This window comes from Varanus komodoensis, unplaced genomic scaffold (assembly GCF_004798865.1).
Source record: "Varanus komodoensis strain SLA01 unplaced genomic scaffold, ASM479886v1 scaffold12, whole genome shotgun sequence".
Taxonomy (NCBI): Eukaryota; Metazoa; Chordata; class Lepidosauria; order Squamata; family Varanidae; genus Varanus; species Varanus komodoensis.
Genome location: NW_025335349.1, coordinates 30,123,763 through 30,141,091, shown reverse-complemented (window position 1 = coordinate 30,141,091; position 17,329 = coordinate 30,123,763). Strand labels below are relative to the sequence as shown.

Sequence of the window (17,329 nt, the reverse complement as noted above, 5' to 3'; positions counted from 1 at the left end):
AAAATGGCAATGTTCCTGGAGTGGCACTGCTTTAAAAGCCGTTCACATCTATTTTAAATGACTGCATGTGAGTACATAAGAGGTCTGCAATGTGATGTGTACCCAAGGAGGTATTTAAAATTGCCGCACGAGCATAGAAAGAAGACAAATAATGCAAACCTGTGCATGAGTTTCGAGAAACATTTTCTACTGAGTTCAACGGGACTTGTGTTAAGCGTGTAAGATCACAACCTAAGGTCAAAAATCATTTTGCGGTCAGGAGCTAGGCTGTATAGTGTGCTGCCTGAAAAGAAAGTGAAAAAACTTGCCGGAGGGGGGACAGGGTGGGTAAAACTAAAAGAGTTGCATCCATCCTCAGAATGGACACATCAAGCTGTGTGTTTGCAATGACTGAGCAAATAATTCTGCTGGCTGCGTGAAAAATGAAGCTTGCATCCTGAAGGCTCTCACCTCAGTAAGAGCACTTTTATAGGACAAGAGTGGAATCCGACCGCATGTTCTTCTGCACACAAGTCTGCTCTTCATAGGGTTGGTCCTAGTCACTCAGAAACTCATGGATTCTCAAGGCTGTTTGGTCTTTCAGTGACTTCATGGCCAGAGAATGGGAGGAGGACCTCCTGCAACCATTGCTTGGTTTCAAAAATGCAGATGAAATGAGGAATTCGGGTGGCTATGTAGCCCCTGCAGAAAACAGCAAGCCTCCAGCTCCTCTTTTGATCTTGGAAAGAAAAATGGCAGCTGTGCCATCACTGTGTGGTGGGTGTTTTCGGCTATTTCTTGCACCAAGCAGGCAAGGAAGGGCAGAGGAAGAAGCTCCAGCACAAGGATGCTGAGTCTGTTCTTGGACTGCAGTCACCATTGGGAACTTTGGTTCAAGCCAAAGCTGTTACGTGTGTATAAAAATTGTGTCCCAACAACCACCTACACAAGGTTTTTGTATGCAGAAAGCGACACATAGAAGATGTTTGCTTTGTGGAAAAAAAAACACCTCAGTTTACTCAGGAGCTCTGCATCTACAGCCAGGAACATACAGTGGTACCTCAGCTCATGAACGCCTTGGTTCATGACCAAATTGGGTCGCAGACAAACATTTCATGAAAATTTTGACTTGGGTGGCTACCAAGATCGCAGCCATCTCCCTCCCGCCCCAAGTGGGGAGATGGCCACGATTGCAGTTGCATTCTTGCAGGGAAGACGTGCGTGATCACAGGCGTGCTCCTGCAGGAAAGACGGGCGCACTCTCGGCCATCTCCCCCCACCAAACCAGCATGATCGCAGCCATCTTCACCCCCCCCCCCCCCGCGTGGGGAGATGGCCACAATCATGCTGGGGGCAGGGAAGATGGCCGAGATTATGCCCATCTCTCCCTCCCCCAGCATGACCCGTTCGCACCCGTCTCTCCATCCCCCAGTGTGCCTGCGATCGCGCCCATCCCCCCCCCACCGCAGCGTGCCGGGATGATGGGCGTGATCTCAGTTGTGCAGGGATGACAGGCGCAATCTCAGTCATGCTAGGGGGGGTGGGGAGATGGTCGCGTTTGTGCTCGGGGGGGGAGGGGTAGATGGCCACGATCTTTGCTGTTGTCACTTTGCTTCACATTTTTCTGATTTAAAAAATGGTTACAGAATGGATTAACCTTATTTACACTGAACCTTATGGGGAAATTTAACTTGGCTCACGACCAATTTGGGTCATGACCAGAATCTTGGAATGGATTAAGTTCCTGAGCCAAGGTACCACTGTATTTGGGTATTTTGTTTATGTGGAAGGAAATACTTTTCATTTTAGCCAGGTGTGGACCATGTACAGCTTTCTAGATGGGTTTGTCTACAACTCCTATCAGCCCCAGCCAGTATGGCCAAGGCAGAGGGATGACGGAAGTTGAAACCATCCAGATGGTTTGGCCTACAAATTGCTAACCCCTACTTTTAAACCTTTACACACAATGTTCATCTTTATCCACTTCTTTTGTACACAGCGAGACCTCCTGACAACATTAAAATAGGATTTTATTGTATGAAAACAGGCAATTTTTACCTTAAAATTCAAAACACATGCTTCCACTTTTACAGGCATTGCAATTAGCACTCACCTTTTTATTTGCAAAGTGCTTAACTTCATAATTTGTCCTCACAACAACCCTGTGAGGTAGGTCACCACCTTTCCCATTTCAGAGATGGGGACTTGAGGTGTCAAGAACTTAATCTGCCCAAGAGCTCATAACTGAGTCCATGAAAGGTAAGATGTGGCATTTACACTTCCTGGTGCAAACTGCCTCTATTCATCAGAGCACACCGACTCTCTTCCCTAAAACGAACAAATCACTGTGCATACTTTTAATATTCCACCCTCTCCAACTGTGACAAGATCAGTGCCATTCTTCTGCATGTAAATCCTATACATAAAACCAGCCTGAAATTGGTTCTTTTGATCCTGGCAGAATAGTGGTGACACATCATTCAAATTGAAACTCACAGGGATTTGCCCCTCTCTCTCTCGCCGCTTGATAGACAGCGCTGAAGTCTTTAAATCTCGGGGCACAACCCAACCAGGCTTCACCGAAGTGCTCACTGCCCGTAAAGAGGAAGTCCCCTGGCCCTTTCTTCACCTTACACTGCAGCAAGGTTTTGATGGGCCCTTGCCACTCCCCCGTTGCTTCGTCTTGCTGAAAGACCCGGTTTTTCTGCCTGTAGACTCGCTGCACGCCAACGTCAACCTGTGACATGTGGTTCTCTGCATCATGGGTGACATTTTGGATCGATCCTCTCACCACTAGAGGTAAATGCAATACACAGAGAGGGCTGGGTGAACAATCTGCTGCACTGATTTGACTGCTATCTGTAATAGAGGGATGCTGGAGACTCCTGCGAGTCCCTTGGACCGCAAGGCGATCAAACCAGTCAGTCCTAGAGGAGATCAACCCTAACTGCTCTTTAGAAGGCCAGATAGTGAAGATGAAACTCAAATACTTTGGCCACCTAATGAGAAGGAAGGACTCCCTGGAGAAGAGCCTAATGCTGGGAACAACTGACGGTAAGAGAAGAAGGGGACTGCAGAGGATGAGGTGGCTAGACGGAGTCACTGAAGCAGTTGGTGTGAGCTTAAGTGGATTCTGGGGGATGGTGGAGGACAGGAAGGCCTAGAGGAGTGTTGTCCATGGGGTTGCGATGGGTTGGACACAACTTCGCAACTAACAACAACAACAACAGAGGGAAGCAGCTCTGGACTGAAAGTCCTGCCTAACGCAGTGCTCTCAAGACCTACCACACATGACCCTGGACTTCCAACATGGTTTTTCATCTTGAACAACCAGTCTATTGTCCTAACTGGAACTGCAGTTACTGCACCGTGGCTACTTCTCCAACTTAAACTGTTCTCCACACCGAACCACAATTTGGGGGCTTGTTATGTTTTCTTCTCAGTGGATAATAGCAGCTCTCCAGGGTAGAGGATTGGACTGGAGCATATGGCTTGGCCCCTATCTAAATTGAGCCCCCACAGCTGTTTCAAGAATATTATTATTATTATTATTATTATTATTATTATTATTATTATTATAACATTTCTATGCCGCCCCTTGCCGAAACCTCGGGGCGGCTTACAACACAATAAAATACATTGAAATACAACAGAACATAATAAATTACCATTAAATACAAAAAATACATTGAGTTACAAATATAAAATTAAAATTATCAGTTTAAAATAAGTAAATAAAAATATAGGAGGAGAAAAGAGAAGGAAGAAGAAGTTGCCCTGGCCAGATCATATGTTTTAACAATTAAAATGATGTTATATTAGGACTTAATCCTATGGCCTCCTGACATTGCGTGGGGGGGGGGTGGATAGGATTATTCAGAGCCCATGCTCAGAGGTCCTGTGACTGCAGTGATGAGTCTCCAACACCCACCTCACCTGCAGCCAGTGCAGAAAGACTCATGCTGGCTGCCTCTCCAAGGTTGGAAACGGACTTTGGAGAGAAGGAAACATGTAGCGGCAGAGAGAAAGAGGCTGGCACTGAAGGCTTGCGCTACATCCTACTGCCACTGTAGCCGCCTTCCTCTCCCTCTCCCTCCACTGTGCTTCATCCAGGTGGCCAGAAGCAGCCACCTCACTGAAATGTGAGGCATGAAGCACATGGTGGTGCAGGTGAACCCCTGCTTGGGATGCACATTTGGAGCCTTATGTGCAATGAACATGGAGCGCACTGGATTGTGCCCTTGGACTTCCCAGGCAAGGGACTCTAATGCAGCATTCCTCAACATGGAGCCCACCACTCCAATTCCCCCATTTCTATGCCGCCCCATTCGCCGAAGCCTCGGGGCGGCTCACAACATAAAATAAAATACAAAAGTAACAATATAAAAATAACAATATAAAATAAATAACAATATAAAAGAAGTCGCCCTGGCCAGATAAATAAGCAAATACTGTTAACAATTAAAATGACGCTTAAATAAAAAGGTCTTCGCCTGGCGCCGAAAAACAAATAACAACGGTGCCAGGCAAACTTCTCTGGGGAGCGCATTCCATAGATTGGGCGCCACCGCAGAGAACGCCCTCCTCCGAGTACCTACCCTCCTAATTTCTTTCACGGAGGGTTCCCGGAGAAGGGCCTCTCCCGCAGATCTCAAGGGGCGGCCAGGCATATATGGATGTAAGCGCTGCTTCAGGTAACCAGGACCCAAGCCGTTTAGGGCTTTATAGGTCATCACCAACACCTTGAATTGGGCCCGGACTTCAATGGGAAGCCAGTGAAGCTGACAGAGGACTGGAGTCATGTGAACATAACGCCCAGTCCCCGTCAGCAGCCTGGCAGCTCTATTTTGAACCAATTGAAGTATCCGGACCGTCTTCACGGGTAGCCCCACGTAAAGCACGTTACAGAAGTCCAGACGGGAAGTTACCAGCGCATGTGTCACTGTCGCCAGGCAGTCGTACTCCAGGTAGGGGCGCAGCTGATGGATCAGCTGAAGCTGAAGGAAAGCGCTCCTCGCCACCGCTGTCACCTGAGCTTCCAGTGAAAGCTCCGGGTTGAGGAGCACTCCCAAGCTGTGGACCTTGTCCCTAAGAGGGAGTGCAACCCCATTCAGGACTAGGTCAAATCCACCCTCTCCGAAGCCCGATCCGCCAACCAACAGGACCTCCGTCTTGTCTGGATTGAGCTTCAGTTTATTGGCCCTCATCCAGCCCATTACCTCGGCCAGGCACCGGTTCAGCACAGCCACTGCCTCACCTGGATTGGTGGAAAATGAGAGGTAGAGCTGGGTATCATCAGCGTACTGATGATTCCGCAGCCCACACCTCCTGATGACCTCTCCCAGCGGTTTCATGTAGATGTTAAACAGCAAAGGGGACAAAATGGACCCCTGCGGTACTCCATGGCATAGCTGCCATGGTGCAGAGCCATAGTCCCCCAGCACCACCTTCTGGAATCGGCCATTGAGATAGGAGCGGAACCACTGCAGAGCAGTGCCTCCGACCCCCAATCCCACTAGCCTATCCAGGAGGATACCATGGTCGATGGTATCGAAAGCTGCTGAGAGGTCCAGGAGAACCAACAGGGACGCACTCCCCCTGTCCTTCTCCCTGCACAGGTCATCGTACAAGGCGACCAAGGTAGATTCAGTACCGTACCCGGGTCTGAAGCCGGACTGCAATGGGTCCAGATAATCAGTTTCATCCAAGAGCGCTTGGAGTTGTCCCACCACCACCTGCTCTAACACCTTGCCCAGAAATGGGATGTTGGCCACTGGTCTATAGTTAGTGGCCATCTCTGAATCCAGTGACGCTTTCTTCAGGACCGGTCGGACTACCGCCTCCTTTAAAGGGGCAGGCACCCGACCCTCCCTCAGAGAAGCGTTAACCACTTCCAAGATCCAGACCCCAATCCCGTGCTTGGAATTATTTATTAACCAAGACGGGCAAGGGTCCAATAGGCAAGTGGTGGGACGTACTCGTCCAAGCACCTTGTCCACATCATTGGGCCGCAATAACTGAAATTCATCCAATAATACTGGACCAGACGGCAGCATTGGCGTCTCCCCAGAAACCTCTGATTCACTAGTGGTGTCCAGCTCGTGACGAATCTGAGCGATTTTCTCCCTGAAATGATGGTATTTTTACCATCTCATATGGAAAGTGGCCTTTAGAATGATCTGTCACATGCATCTGGCTTCCGTGATTTTTGCATTTTTGCTAAAACTGGTTTTGGACTATAACTCCCATCAGCCCTAGCTAGCATAGCCAGAAGTCAAGGATGATGGAAGTTGTAGCCCAAGCCATCTGGAAAGCACTGTTCCAAATTTTGATTCTAAATCGAAACCGTGTTTAGGTAACCACCACATCCTGCTCATTTTTGGTTCTACCTGGCAAGCACACCCTCTGGCTGAAGAAAATGACCCTAGTCCTGTCACAAATGGCACTATTATTTATTTTATTTCTATACTGCCCAGCAACTGAAGCCCTCTGAGTGGTTCAAAGGAGCACCCAAAACTCCAATAGGCAATTAGGGAATTCGTTCGAAGATCTTGCCCTTTGGGGATAGTTATCTTGCTCCTGTCACGGGCACAAAGAACTTACAAAGATTTCTGGACCCTTCTTGGCTAATCCAATTTTCTGGAGCTGCTAGCCTTGGAGCACCAGAGATGTCCCTCCACGGCCCCCTTCCCCCACCAAAGCCAAGCTAGCTTTGTATGGACATTTTTTACTCAGATGCCATCAAGTCTGTTGACCCGCTATAGCGCCCTTGTTCCTCCTGCTCCAGGTTGTTCCTGTGCAGCCTGTGGTCAGGTGACCAAAGATCTTCCACCTCAAAAACCAGGAAGCTCCAATTTGCTTGGAAGGTGAACAGGGTCACTCACAATTTCATTAGCAGCCATTTCCTTCATCCAAGAAAAACTTGATGCTCGGGATTGGTGAACTTAGGGCAGGGGTGTCGAGCCATAACTAGAGTCAATCCAAAGGACTATTTTTTCTGGTCTGCTCCTGCTGTACATTTAAGGGGCTGCTCCCTCCCCCCATGTGTCTTTCGGTGCCCCATCTGCCAGCCTTAGCGAGGCAGGGCCCCCAAGGAGTGTGCCTTGACCTGGTAACTTAATCGAGTGCAAACAGTGGGGCTGATTGCTTTGGCAAGCAAAAGAATGGAAACAAACAGCCAGCGTTAGCCGCATAATAAACACTGGCTTGGTTTACGGTCCAAGGCACTAGTGTCCGTATTTGGAACCACCGCAGCTCAGTGTCCATATTTGCCCATCTTGCTATTTATGCCGACCGGCAAGTCGCACTTCGGGGTCTGAGGCAGAAGCGAACGGACCATCCCAAGCCCTGCTGCCACATCTGTGTTTCTGCCTGAAGGTGCCTGGGACTGAACACAAGGGACTTTCTGCATGCTAACCTTGTGCTGAGCCACTGGCCAACTAACCTATATTTCAGACCCAGGATTTGCCTTTAGCCCCAACGTGCTACTTTTGATTTCTGTTGCACTGTCCATGCCCATAATTCTGTGCCTTTTCATCCTCATTTTCTTTAAAAGGCAACCCCTTAAAAACAGAAAGAAACCACTACCTGGTGAGGCCTTTATTGCACACTACCTTGGGTCCAGACGCACCTGCTGAAGTCCAGTGCCCCAGGACAGCATTCTTCTCCAGCACTGTGCCCTCCAGATGTTTACGATTCCCAGGATTTCTGACCAGTGGCAATGCTGGTTGGGACTGATGGGCATCAGGCTGGGGTAAGCTGCCACAGGAGCACTGCTGGAGTTCAACCAGTGTGGACTCGACCAGGGTGTGGCTGGGAGACTGCCTGGAGCCCTATCTAAGCAGCTCTGGTCTTCCCAAGGAATAAAATTAGTATAATTGCAATATAATCTTTTTAATCCACATGAAATTGAAGAACAATGACAACTACATTGTGGGATATAGTTGGAGAATAAGGGGGAAAAAATCAAAAATTCACCGGATCAGCAACATGCAGGGCAATGGCAGCATCAGTGCAGCTCTGTTTCTTTGTGGCTGAAAGCAAGTCTGACACTTTGATCCTAAATCGATGGAGCTCTCTGCACAACTCTGTACAACCCAGGGAAGACTGGCCGTGCACATGGCAGGCGGAGTGTGTCAGTGTGTATTAACCTGTCACCACGCTCCCACTCCCTACACTGCATTTACGAGTAAATCTCCAAGTGAGGTCCTTGCTCCAACATCATTGCCCTCAAAGGAGCTGTTCACGTATTCAAGCATCGTGAAGTTCCGCAGAGCTGACTTACCGAAATCACTGCTGCAAATTGCCATGAGAAGCTCCATATGGTCACAAGGGCGGCACATGGCTAGAGAACACAAGAGAGAGATCGGGTGGAAGAATAAAGGGCTTTGCTAGCCGACTCTTCAACAAGTCAAGGGCAGAGGGCCTTTTCCAGAGACCTCAAGAGAATCTGCAGGAAGCCCAGTATGAAGACATGCCTCTTCGAGCACAGCCATCCATCCAACACTTACCTTTCCATCAAGAACTATTCACAGGCAACAGGTGTAAAGAGCTGACCAATCCTTCCTTTACTGACCCTCGCAACAGAACTGGAAGACCAGCTGCTGCATGGCAGGGAGGGTTTGACTTCCCAGGAGTCCTCATCAAATGGAAACATGGCATTTCTGTTCATTCAGCACCAACTCATTTGTTCTTGAGCAGCCTTCCCCAACCCGGTGGCCTTCAGAGGCATTCAGACCACAACTCCCAGAATTCCCATCCAGCAGGGTCATTGAGTGGGAATTCTGGATGTTGTAGTCCAAACATGCCTGGAAGGCACACGGTTGGCAAGGCTGATCTAGAGTGCTCCAGACTCAGGCAGGAAAACTGCTGGCATTTTCAATGATCTGTAGGAATGACAGGAAGGGTAGTCTAGTAGTTTAGACTACCATAACAGGCTCTGGAGAGGACTGCCATGGAAACTGCTGTGGAAACTTCAGCTGGTCCAGCATGTTGCAGCCAGGCTGTTGGTACCAGGAAGCCTGGGAGTCCCTTGGTTAAAAGGCTTTACTGGCAACTAGTCTGTTTCTGGGCACAATTTGAATGGCTGGCTTTGGCTTAGACAGCCCAACATGGCTTGGGACCACACTATCTGAAAGGTTCCCTTATGACTGCCTGGCTATAAAGCTATTTGGAGTTGGACCTTCTTTCCAACATACCCCCATCCGAGGTGCGCTTGTGAGGACACGAGGGCTTCCTGGGGGCTACTGCAGGTTCTGGGACTCCCCACCAAGAAAGACTTGCTTGGTTCTCTCTCTGTTGTCCTTCTCCTGGCAGGCAAAGCTGTTTTTTTGGGGAGCCCATTGCTGTGTAAGCTGCTAAGTTCTTAAAGAGGGTTTGGGGTGCTGCTGACTTCCTTTTCTGTTTTTTAATTGCACTTTGGTGAGTCTCTTTCTATGCTGTGATTTAATCAAGGACATCTTCTTAACTCACTGTATATTAATTATTTCATTTCACAGGTGCCTTTAGCACCATTTTTGGAAAGGCAGGATATTAATGAGTTAAATCAACTGATTAGACAGATTCATTTCAGAGAAAAGGATGCTCATAGCCTGTTCTCTTTGAAATCTAGACATTTTTTCCAAAAGTGTCTGAGGCAGGGGTGCCACAGGTAGGAAAGGGTGAGGGTTTGGGCACTCCTGGATAGGAGCAAAGGGGTCTCGTCTGAGTAACCAGAAACCCTTATTCCACATCAGCCCCACTAGCTGATCGGCCTCACACATCAACCTAGAGGCACGAGAGTTGTGCATGTGCGGATCACTGTTTTCAAAGAATGGGCTCACATTATGGTATCTGTAGTAGGCTGTCTCTTTTTCCTTATCTTTTCCTGTCCCGAAGCGGCTCTCCCAGAGAACTGGTTGCTAACTAATGGATCAGTCCATGTCTTCATTAGGAAACTGGGAGGCCAGGTCCCACCCACTTGGGGCCCACTTACCAGCTAGAAAATGGCACAAGCAAGACAAGAGACCAGGGTGAGGGAACGGGAAGTGGCAGCAAACGGGAATAGCCGAGGTCTGGCTTTCATGTGTGAGATGACACTGCACATTCCAATAGGGAATGGGGCTTGGATGGGATGTCGGAGGCTTCATGGAATATTGCACTTTGCGATCTATTCGCTGGTTAGATCACAAGCTTGCCTTATGTTTTTTATTGCTGGGGAATGGGCTTGTGGGTAACACGAGCTGGAAAGCAAGAGAGAGTTTAGGCAAGTGATACGTCAAAAAAGGGAACAGAGCCAAGGAGCAGGGGACTCTTCCCCCAGAGCAAGCCCTGGAGTGGAACCTGGGATGCTTCAGGCTTGTTGTGCAACCAAAAAGGGTGCCCATCGCTGGTGCTCTGGGATGATGCTATCAGAAACTGCTTTTTTGGACAGCACTGTATGCTTGCCCAGGCCTTTAAGAGATAAGGTTGGAGCCAGGCCCTTTCAGGGCAACCAGCCTGTGGAATTTATTGCCTGATATGCTTCTAGGCATACTCATTCAGAGCTCTGAGGAAAGTAGCAAAAGGTTGCCTGTCCTAGAAGGATGACTGCGTCAGTGACTTGCCCCTCCATTCTGATATGGCTGCTGTTATGTTTTGATTCGTTAATTATTTTTATACTTTGGACAACGTGTTAACATTGGCTTTTGCATTCCCATGGTGCTTTGCTGATTTTATGCTGAAATGTCCATGGAAAGGGCTTTGTTTGGTTTTTAAAAATAGCTTTTGAAACTGTGTTTTTGGATATTTAGGACTATTGATGTGCTTTATAAAGCCAATAAATAAATACATACATACATACATACATACATACAATTGATGTGCTTTATAAAGCCAACAGATAGATAGAGTTTACTTTAAACTGCCTTGAAGTTTACAGTGAGGCCAAAACATTCACCGATATCAATGCAAAAACATTGATCCAAACTAAGACAGGAAAGTAACACTAAGCCAAGAGCCACTTCCCATCCCAGCCTACCTTCGACAAGAGCTATTTTCTGGAAGTCTGGGCCTGTGGCACTCTGGTTGTTCAGCAGCTCATACTGGAAACTGGCTGTCTTGCGACTGATGTCCCTCTGAGGACTGGCCTGTAAGAAGAGGGCCACCCGCTGCGGGGTGGGGGTGCTGAAGCAGGAGACGTGGTGCAGGCGGCGTTCCTCCGCCTCGCTCACCAGCAGGTGCAGCTGCCCATCACGTTCCACATAAATGCTGGCACCCTGAAAGTTGCTGGACGGCTTGATGCAGACGGTGGAGTGCCGCACGCTTGAGAGGTTGGGCTCCAAGACGACGCGGAGGGCTCGCGCCGGGTACATCCATTCCAGGAAGCCTTCGGTGCAGCGCAGGTGGACCTGCTCCACTGCACGGGGGTGGGGATCCCAGCTCAAGCCACTGTAAAACGAAGAAGTCAGGAACCACAGTGGTGCATTACAAGGTCACGGAGAAAGAGAGCTGAGGGCTTCAGTTCTATGCCCAGGCCCAGATCCTAAATGCATCTCTAACTGCACACTCCCCCCAAGGGTAGTCTCTTCCATCACTGTGCTTCAGGGGCAGGAAGCAGCAGTCACAGTATTCTCGAGGGCTGGTGGCCATTTTGGAGGATCCATGGGAAAACCTTATGCATATGAATTGCACCACTCATACTAACAGCCCTTCCCCTCCCAGTCTTGTGCGCCACACCACAAAATAGGTTTACACACACACACACACACACACACTCTCTACACTTCAAAAGTAGCATGCCATACGGTGGGGTCAGGGAAGCAGCTGCTGGGGAAACGGAAGCCCACACCCTACTGCACCCTTCTCTAGATTGTGGCTTCGCCCCCACTCAACTGCTGCTGCCTACACCCACGTTTCTTGTGCTTATTGGCACTTATACTGGGCAAAAAGCGACTGCAGAGTGAAGATCTAATATTATTCACTGTGGACCAGCTAAAGGGATCTGCGTAAGCTTCCACATGTGGATTTTCTTGCTGGAAGGGAAAGCACACGACTGAGCACACACTGTACAAGTGCTCCTTGTGGGCTGCGTATCTGCTGCTAGCTCTGGTTACGCAGTGCTGGTCACTGAGTTGGAACTCTTAGTGCAGCGCTGAATTCTAGCTCTTTAAGAGCAGGCACAGCCGTTCACCTGGACCCCCTAACCTGTGTGTAAATGTTCACTCAGGTAGATAACCTGTGTGTAAATGTTCACTCAGGCATCTCTGCTTTGAAGGTATCTCAGCATGGCATAGCAGGTGCTTCACAGACACTTAAACATTCAATCTTGGATCCAAAGTAGGCAAGAACCTACAGGTAAATCTAAAAGTCAAAGTAAACCTCAACTATCAGAATGCCTTTTTATGGGTGCAAGGTCAACTTGCTAGCGCCAAGTGAAAGGCAATGTGGCGAAGTGGTTAGAGTGCTGCACGGGACTCGGGAGATCCAGGTTCTAGGCCCCATTTGGCCACGAAGCTCACCTGGTGACTGTAGCCCAGTCACTGCCTCTCAGGATGGCCTACCTACCTCACAGGGTTTGGACAATGATAAAATGGGAAGGAGGATTATGTTGGCTGCCTTGGCTTCCTTGCAAGAAAAAGGAAGGATATATTGTAATTTATATTATAATTACTTTTAATTTATTGTTGTAAGCCGCCCCGAGGCTTCGGCGAATGGGGCGGCATAAAAATGTTTTAATAAATAAAATAAATAAATAAACAGAATGAATAAAGGTCTACTGGTGTCAGAAAGCCCTGAACACATTTTTATTTAGCAAGGGGTCAAGAAGCATTCAAAAATGAGCAAATATTTCCTTTTTTATATTATGCTTAGGATCCACATGTGTGCTTGATTATAGTTGCATCTTAGCTTGATATAAAGTCACTGTTTAAGGATTATTACTGCACCGAGTTAGGGTATGATCCAGCAGGAAAAAAGCAAGCCTTTTAAAGAATCGTTAATTTCAATGGGAAAGGCAGGTTTAATTAAGTTCGGCAGGATTGTGTCTTTAAATCTGCCAGATACTTAAAACATGCCTTTAAGGTATATTAAGCCATTTAGATTCCTTCAAATCAGTTGAAAATAAGTTGTAATTACCTACAAATAACAGTGGTAAAATTAACTGTGACACAATCCAGCCAAAGTTAGGCAGGCGACCGTTTGAACGGCAGAGCTAAGCACATGCTTAAGCCTTTTCCCAGAAAATTAAGGACAGTTAAAAATGCCTGTCCTTAGGCAGGTCTCGTCTGTAATTTTTAAAACTGCAGTCCTATAGCCACTTACCTGGAAATAAGCCTCACTGAACTCAACGGGTCTTACTTCTGAGTAGGCAGGTATAAGAAAGGACCGCAGCGGCGCCAATCCATGTCCCTCCTTTGAATGAATGCAGATTTGGATTTCGCGTCCTGCCCGCGAAGGCGGGGGATATTGGGAAAACTCGGAGGAATCCCTTCGCGCTCGCGCTCTTCCTGGGAGCAAACCGCCCTATTCGGGGTAGAACTGCCCCGAAGGGCAGCAGGGCTTCCCCTCGCGTCTCCCACCCGGCGAGTGCGCGCTCGGCTGCTCCTTCCCCGGCCCGGCTTACCTGCCCTTCCAGCTGCAGTAGTCGGCGGCGCATGGCTGCAGCAGCAGCAGCAGTAGCGAGAGGAGCAGCGGGGCCTCAGAGCGCCTGCTCCGGCCCTCCCGCCCTGGGAACATAAGGCGGCGTTTGCAGCTCCGCTAGAGCCAGCGTGGAGCGACTTGCTACGGTTCCTCCTGTGCAAAACGGGGCGCAGCGGCTGGGCTGGTGGAAAAGGGTTTTTTTTGGGGGGGGGGGTGAGCGGCCTCCTTGGGGAACAGTAGAAGTGGCGTGGTTTTCTGTGCAGCAGCAGGAGAGAATTAAATGGGCAACCCTCCCGCCCCGCCCCGGTGCATTGGAAGGAGTCTAATCTGCGGTTCAGTTAACAGATGTCGCTTATTTTCAAGAGCTTCCACTTTATTCCTGAGCATCACGACAGAGCTTTTCTTTGTTTGCACCGCGTACTTACGTAAATGCAGACAAGCCTGCATGCACATGGGAGCACGAAATATTCTTGCGAATATAGAATCTGGATGTTTGCATGCAGGTTTGCCTCGCTTTATTATTTTTGGATTATTATGTGTATCTCTTGCAGCCTGCGACTTGAATGCTCTCAGGACAGCTAAGGCCATAAGAAAAACACGGGCAATACAGAGCAATAAAATTAGCGGAAAACAAGGATATAAAACTAACCAGCAACAACCAAATGCCAGGAAGGCGCAACTCTCTGTAGTTTGCACTTGACGTTTTTGCTCGGAATAGAATGTAACTAGTGCAGTTATAAGGGGTTGTGATCGTTATTACACAAAGTACCTGGTTCCCTTGTAATATGTACAGGCTGCGAGTCCCAATTGTGTACTTAATACTAGATGCCACACCTGCTGTTTGCACCTCTTTGCCAACTGCAATCCGAGGTGGGTGTGCGGCTGCGTTGGTTTTCCCACGTCTGCAATAGGAGCATCGAACCTACACTGTCAACAGTTGCATTCGATGTTAAAAACTTTGTCGACAGTTTTTTGCGTCACGTGCATTATATTCTCACATGAGTGCAACTCTTGGGTATGTGTAAGCCTCAATGATTTTAAGGAGAGGTTCCAAGGCTAAACTAGACGTAACCCTGAAGGTCTGTGAACCGTCTCTCTCGAAAAGCAAACAAACTGAAATGCAGCCTTGCTTAGCCCTTTCTCCCAAGCCGTTTGTCCCTTTCCCCTCTCCCCGCAACCTTTATGGGTGGACTGTCTGAGGAGGATTATTTTGGCCAGAAAAATTGCCTGTGGGAATGAGGTTAAATGCTTTCACCCCTCTACTGCTCTGATCAAATTTGTAGCCCCCTATGGTTACGTTTTAGTCGTAAAGTGAGTCTCTTCCACTGAAATCAGTGTGGGACTGAAAAGGACACCATCTGCCAATATTAAGCTCCTTTATTCCTTTTATAAAATATATATGCCCTACCAACCAAAATCATGAAAGAGTAGGAAAACATTTGCTGCAAATGCCCCTTGTAGGAACATTTCAGTAACCAGGCTGAAATAGTTTTAAATCATAAGAGATGTTGTTGATAAACAAGAGACTTATGCCATTTTGATACTAGAACCGAGAGATGATTATGTGCATTCAACCCATGCGAAAGCACTTTTGACAAGATTTCACTGAAAATCGATGATGGGGTCAGATTACTTTGTACATTGTGTTGTCCCACTGCCAACAGCCAGTTGTGTAAGGTAGTACCCGGCTATTTATTTATTTTATCACATTTTGTACATGGAATGAAGGAGGTGCTGAGCTGTCAGGCAGTGAAGCATCTTAGGCCAGTCCTGGAGCAGGGAGACAACACAGTAAGTTATACTCGAGCATTGAGTAGGGCTGAGTGTGGGTTACTGCTATTGTATTGGTTGAAACAACTGCACTAACAAACCATGGTTTGCGAACCACAAATAATCTTTGAAGAAAGCCCATTGCTTGTCATTGGGTTGTGAACACTGAGTTGTTCAGACAACATGGAAACCCATACTCAACAACTGAGTGTGGGACTCTTGTTGAATTGAGAGCTGTTGTTGAAACATCATTATGTTGTCTGAACTCCCTGCTTCTGTTAGCTTCTGGCTAGACCCCCAGACTTAGTCTTTAAGAAAGAGCTGCCTGAATTTTAGGACTCTGCCACTGAGTGTGATCATGAGGATTTTCCATGTCGGGAGGCCTGCCCTTCAGAACTGACTGCTACCCCCTTCGGGACTGCACTCCTACACTGGATTTCTAGTGTTTGCTCAGTCAGACCATCTTCTAGTGCTGTTCGTGCAGAAGCACACAAGAACATGGTGCACTTTTGCACGGGGTCCGTTGAGATGAGCAAGGTGCTGTCCCTAAGCCTTTCGGAGCCAGTGGAGGAGTGACTTTGAATCATGGAACGGAGCGAATGGACATTCTCACGGCCAGGGAGAAAAATCTTTGCCCAGGACCAAGACTCGCAAATGGTGTGTGTGCGCACACTGAGGTGCAAGAGAAGCCAACTCGGATGGACAGACAGACTGAATGTGTGGGAGTGGAGAGGGGGCATGCCAGCAGTGGCTGCCCCCTTGTTAGTGTGTGGCCCCCACACATTCGGCTTGGGACCAGTTCAGCCAAAAGAGTTCCCTATTTTTGGTCTAAGTAGTAGCATGGAGTTTAGCCACTACTGAGTCCTGTTGCAGGAAGGAATCATGACAAATGTGGCACATTTGTCTTCTGGCTTTGATGTTCACATCTGGGAACAAAATTGGGATGATACCCAGCAAATCAGCCTCTGTTCTTGAAATTATTGTACGGTGTTGACATCTGCAGGACCACACTGGTGCACGGAGAAGCTGTTCCTGAGCGAACGCATCGTGCGCTGGAGCCCATCTCGCTCCACAAAGCTCTATTCTCAGCCCTTCTGTCTCTGACTGGCTAATGAGGAGACAACCTCCTTTTGTCTTAAAATAAAAAATATCTTAAAGTGATTAATAAGAGTTTCTCACTGCACTTTAAGAGGCAACAAAACAGGATCTTGTCAGCGCAATCAAAGCGAACATTGAATGATTGATGGAAATTCAATGGCTTTAACTTTTGCTTTCAGCATCACCTTTCAGGGGTCTGTGCACAAGAAAGCACCAGGGGCCATGTGATTATCATGCTAAAAGCTCGCTCTGTGCTTGCCAATAATTAGATTTCTATATGCATTGCCCTTCCCTGGTTTCAATGTGCAACATGGGGAGCTGCTCTTTTGCAGGTCCGGGGAAGCGAGGCTCCTTTTGGGCCGCCTTTAAGCGTGGAATTGGGATTTTGCACTTGGACAGCGACAATGGCTGCGTGCACCGTTGGGTGGCACATGCTCAGCTCTGTGCGCTATTGTTTGCCCCCCGCTCCATAAGACGAGGCTCATGGGCAGCGAGACTTTAAGGCCATCTGTTACCTCGTTGCCAACAGAATGTTCTCACATTGTCCACAGCTGCACGGAGGGATGGGAGTGGCTGCTCAAGCTTGCCTGTTGCTCTCGGCCCCAAGCGCGGCGTTTCAGGCAGCTGGACGTTACCTTTTGGCTCAGAAAGAGGCTCTTTTCCCCTTCGTGAGGTTGCATTTTGAAATAAAGTTGGGACCCAGAAAGGAGAACATGCATGATGATAGGACGAGGTTGTCACAGAAGCAATGAACTCCACGTATTCCGATTCTTAGTCTTGCACCAAGATGCTTGTTGGAACCCCAGGAGTGAAGCAGCCCACGACGAAGCTCACTGTTGAGTGAGAGAAGGGGCTCTATAGTGTATGCAATGAGTGCGAGTGCGCG

The 17,329-nt window shown here is 48.2% G+C and overlaps 1 protein-coding gene across 1 annotated transcript; it reads right to left on the bottom strand.

The window, feature by feature from the left end:
* Positions 1–1,966: 1,966 nt before the first annotated feature.
* LOC123019323 (meteorin-like protein) lies at positions 1,967–13,671 on the bottom strand. Its single transcript, XM_044422160.1, has 4 exons — positions 13,559–13,671; positions 10,976–11,385; positions 8,264–8,323; positions 1,967–2,772 (listed from the first exon to the last, which is right to left on the bottom strand). The coding sequence occupies exons 1-4, from the start codon at positions 13,669–13,671 to the stop codon at positions 2,456–2,458; spliced, it is 900 nt and encodes a 299-aa protein (XP_044278095.1). The 3' UTR covers positions 1,967–2,455.
* Between the last annotated feature and the right edge of the window lie 3,658 nt (positions 13,672–17,329).

What these genes read in the sequence shown, in the direction of transcription:
- LOC123019323 (XM_044422160.1), bottom strand. Translation starts at nt 13,671, where the DNA reads ATGTTCCCAGGGCGGGAGGGCCGGAGCAGGCGCTCTGAGGCCCCGCTG. An exon ending in TACTGCAGCTGGAAGGGCAG is followed by an intron (nt 11,386 to 13,558) that starts GTAAGCCGGGCC and finishes TTCGTTTTACAG; the next exon opens with TGGCTTGAGCTGGGATCCCC. An exon ending in GAAAATAGCTCTTGTCGAAG is followed by an intron (nt 8,324 to 10,975) that starts GTAGGCTGGGAT and finishes TGTGTTCTCTAG; the next exon opens with CCATGTGCCGCCCTTGTGAC.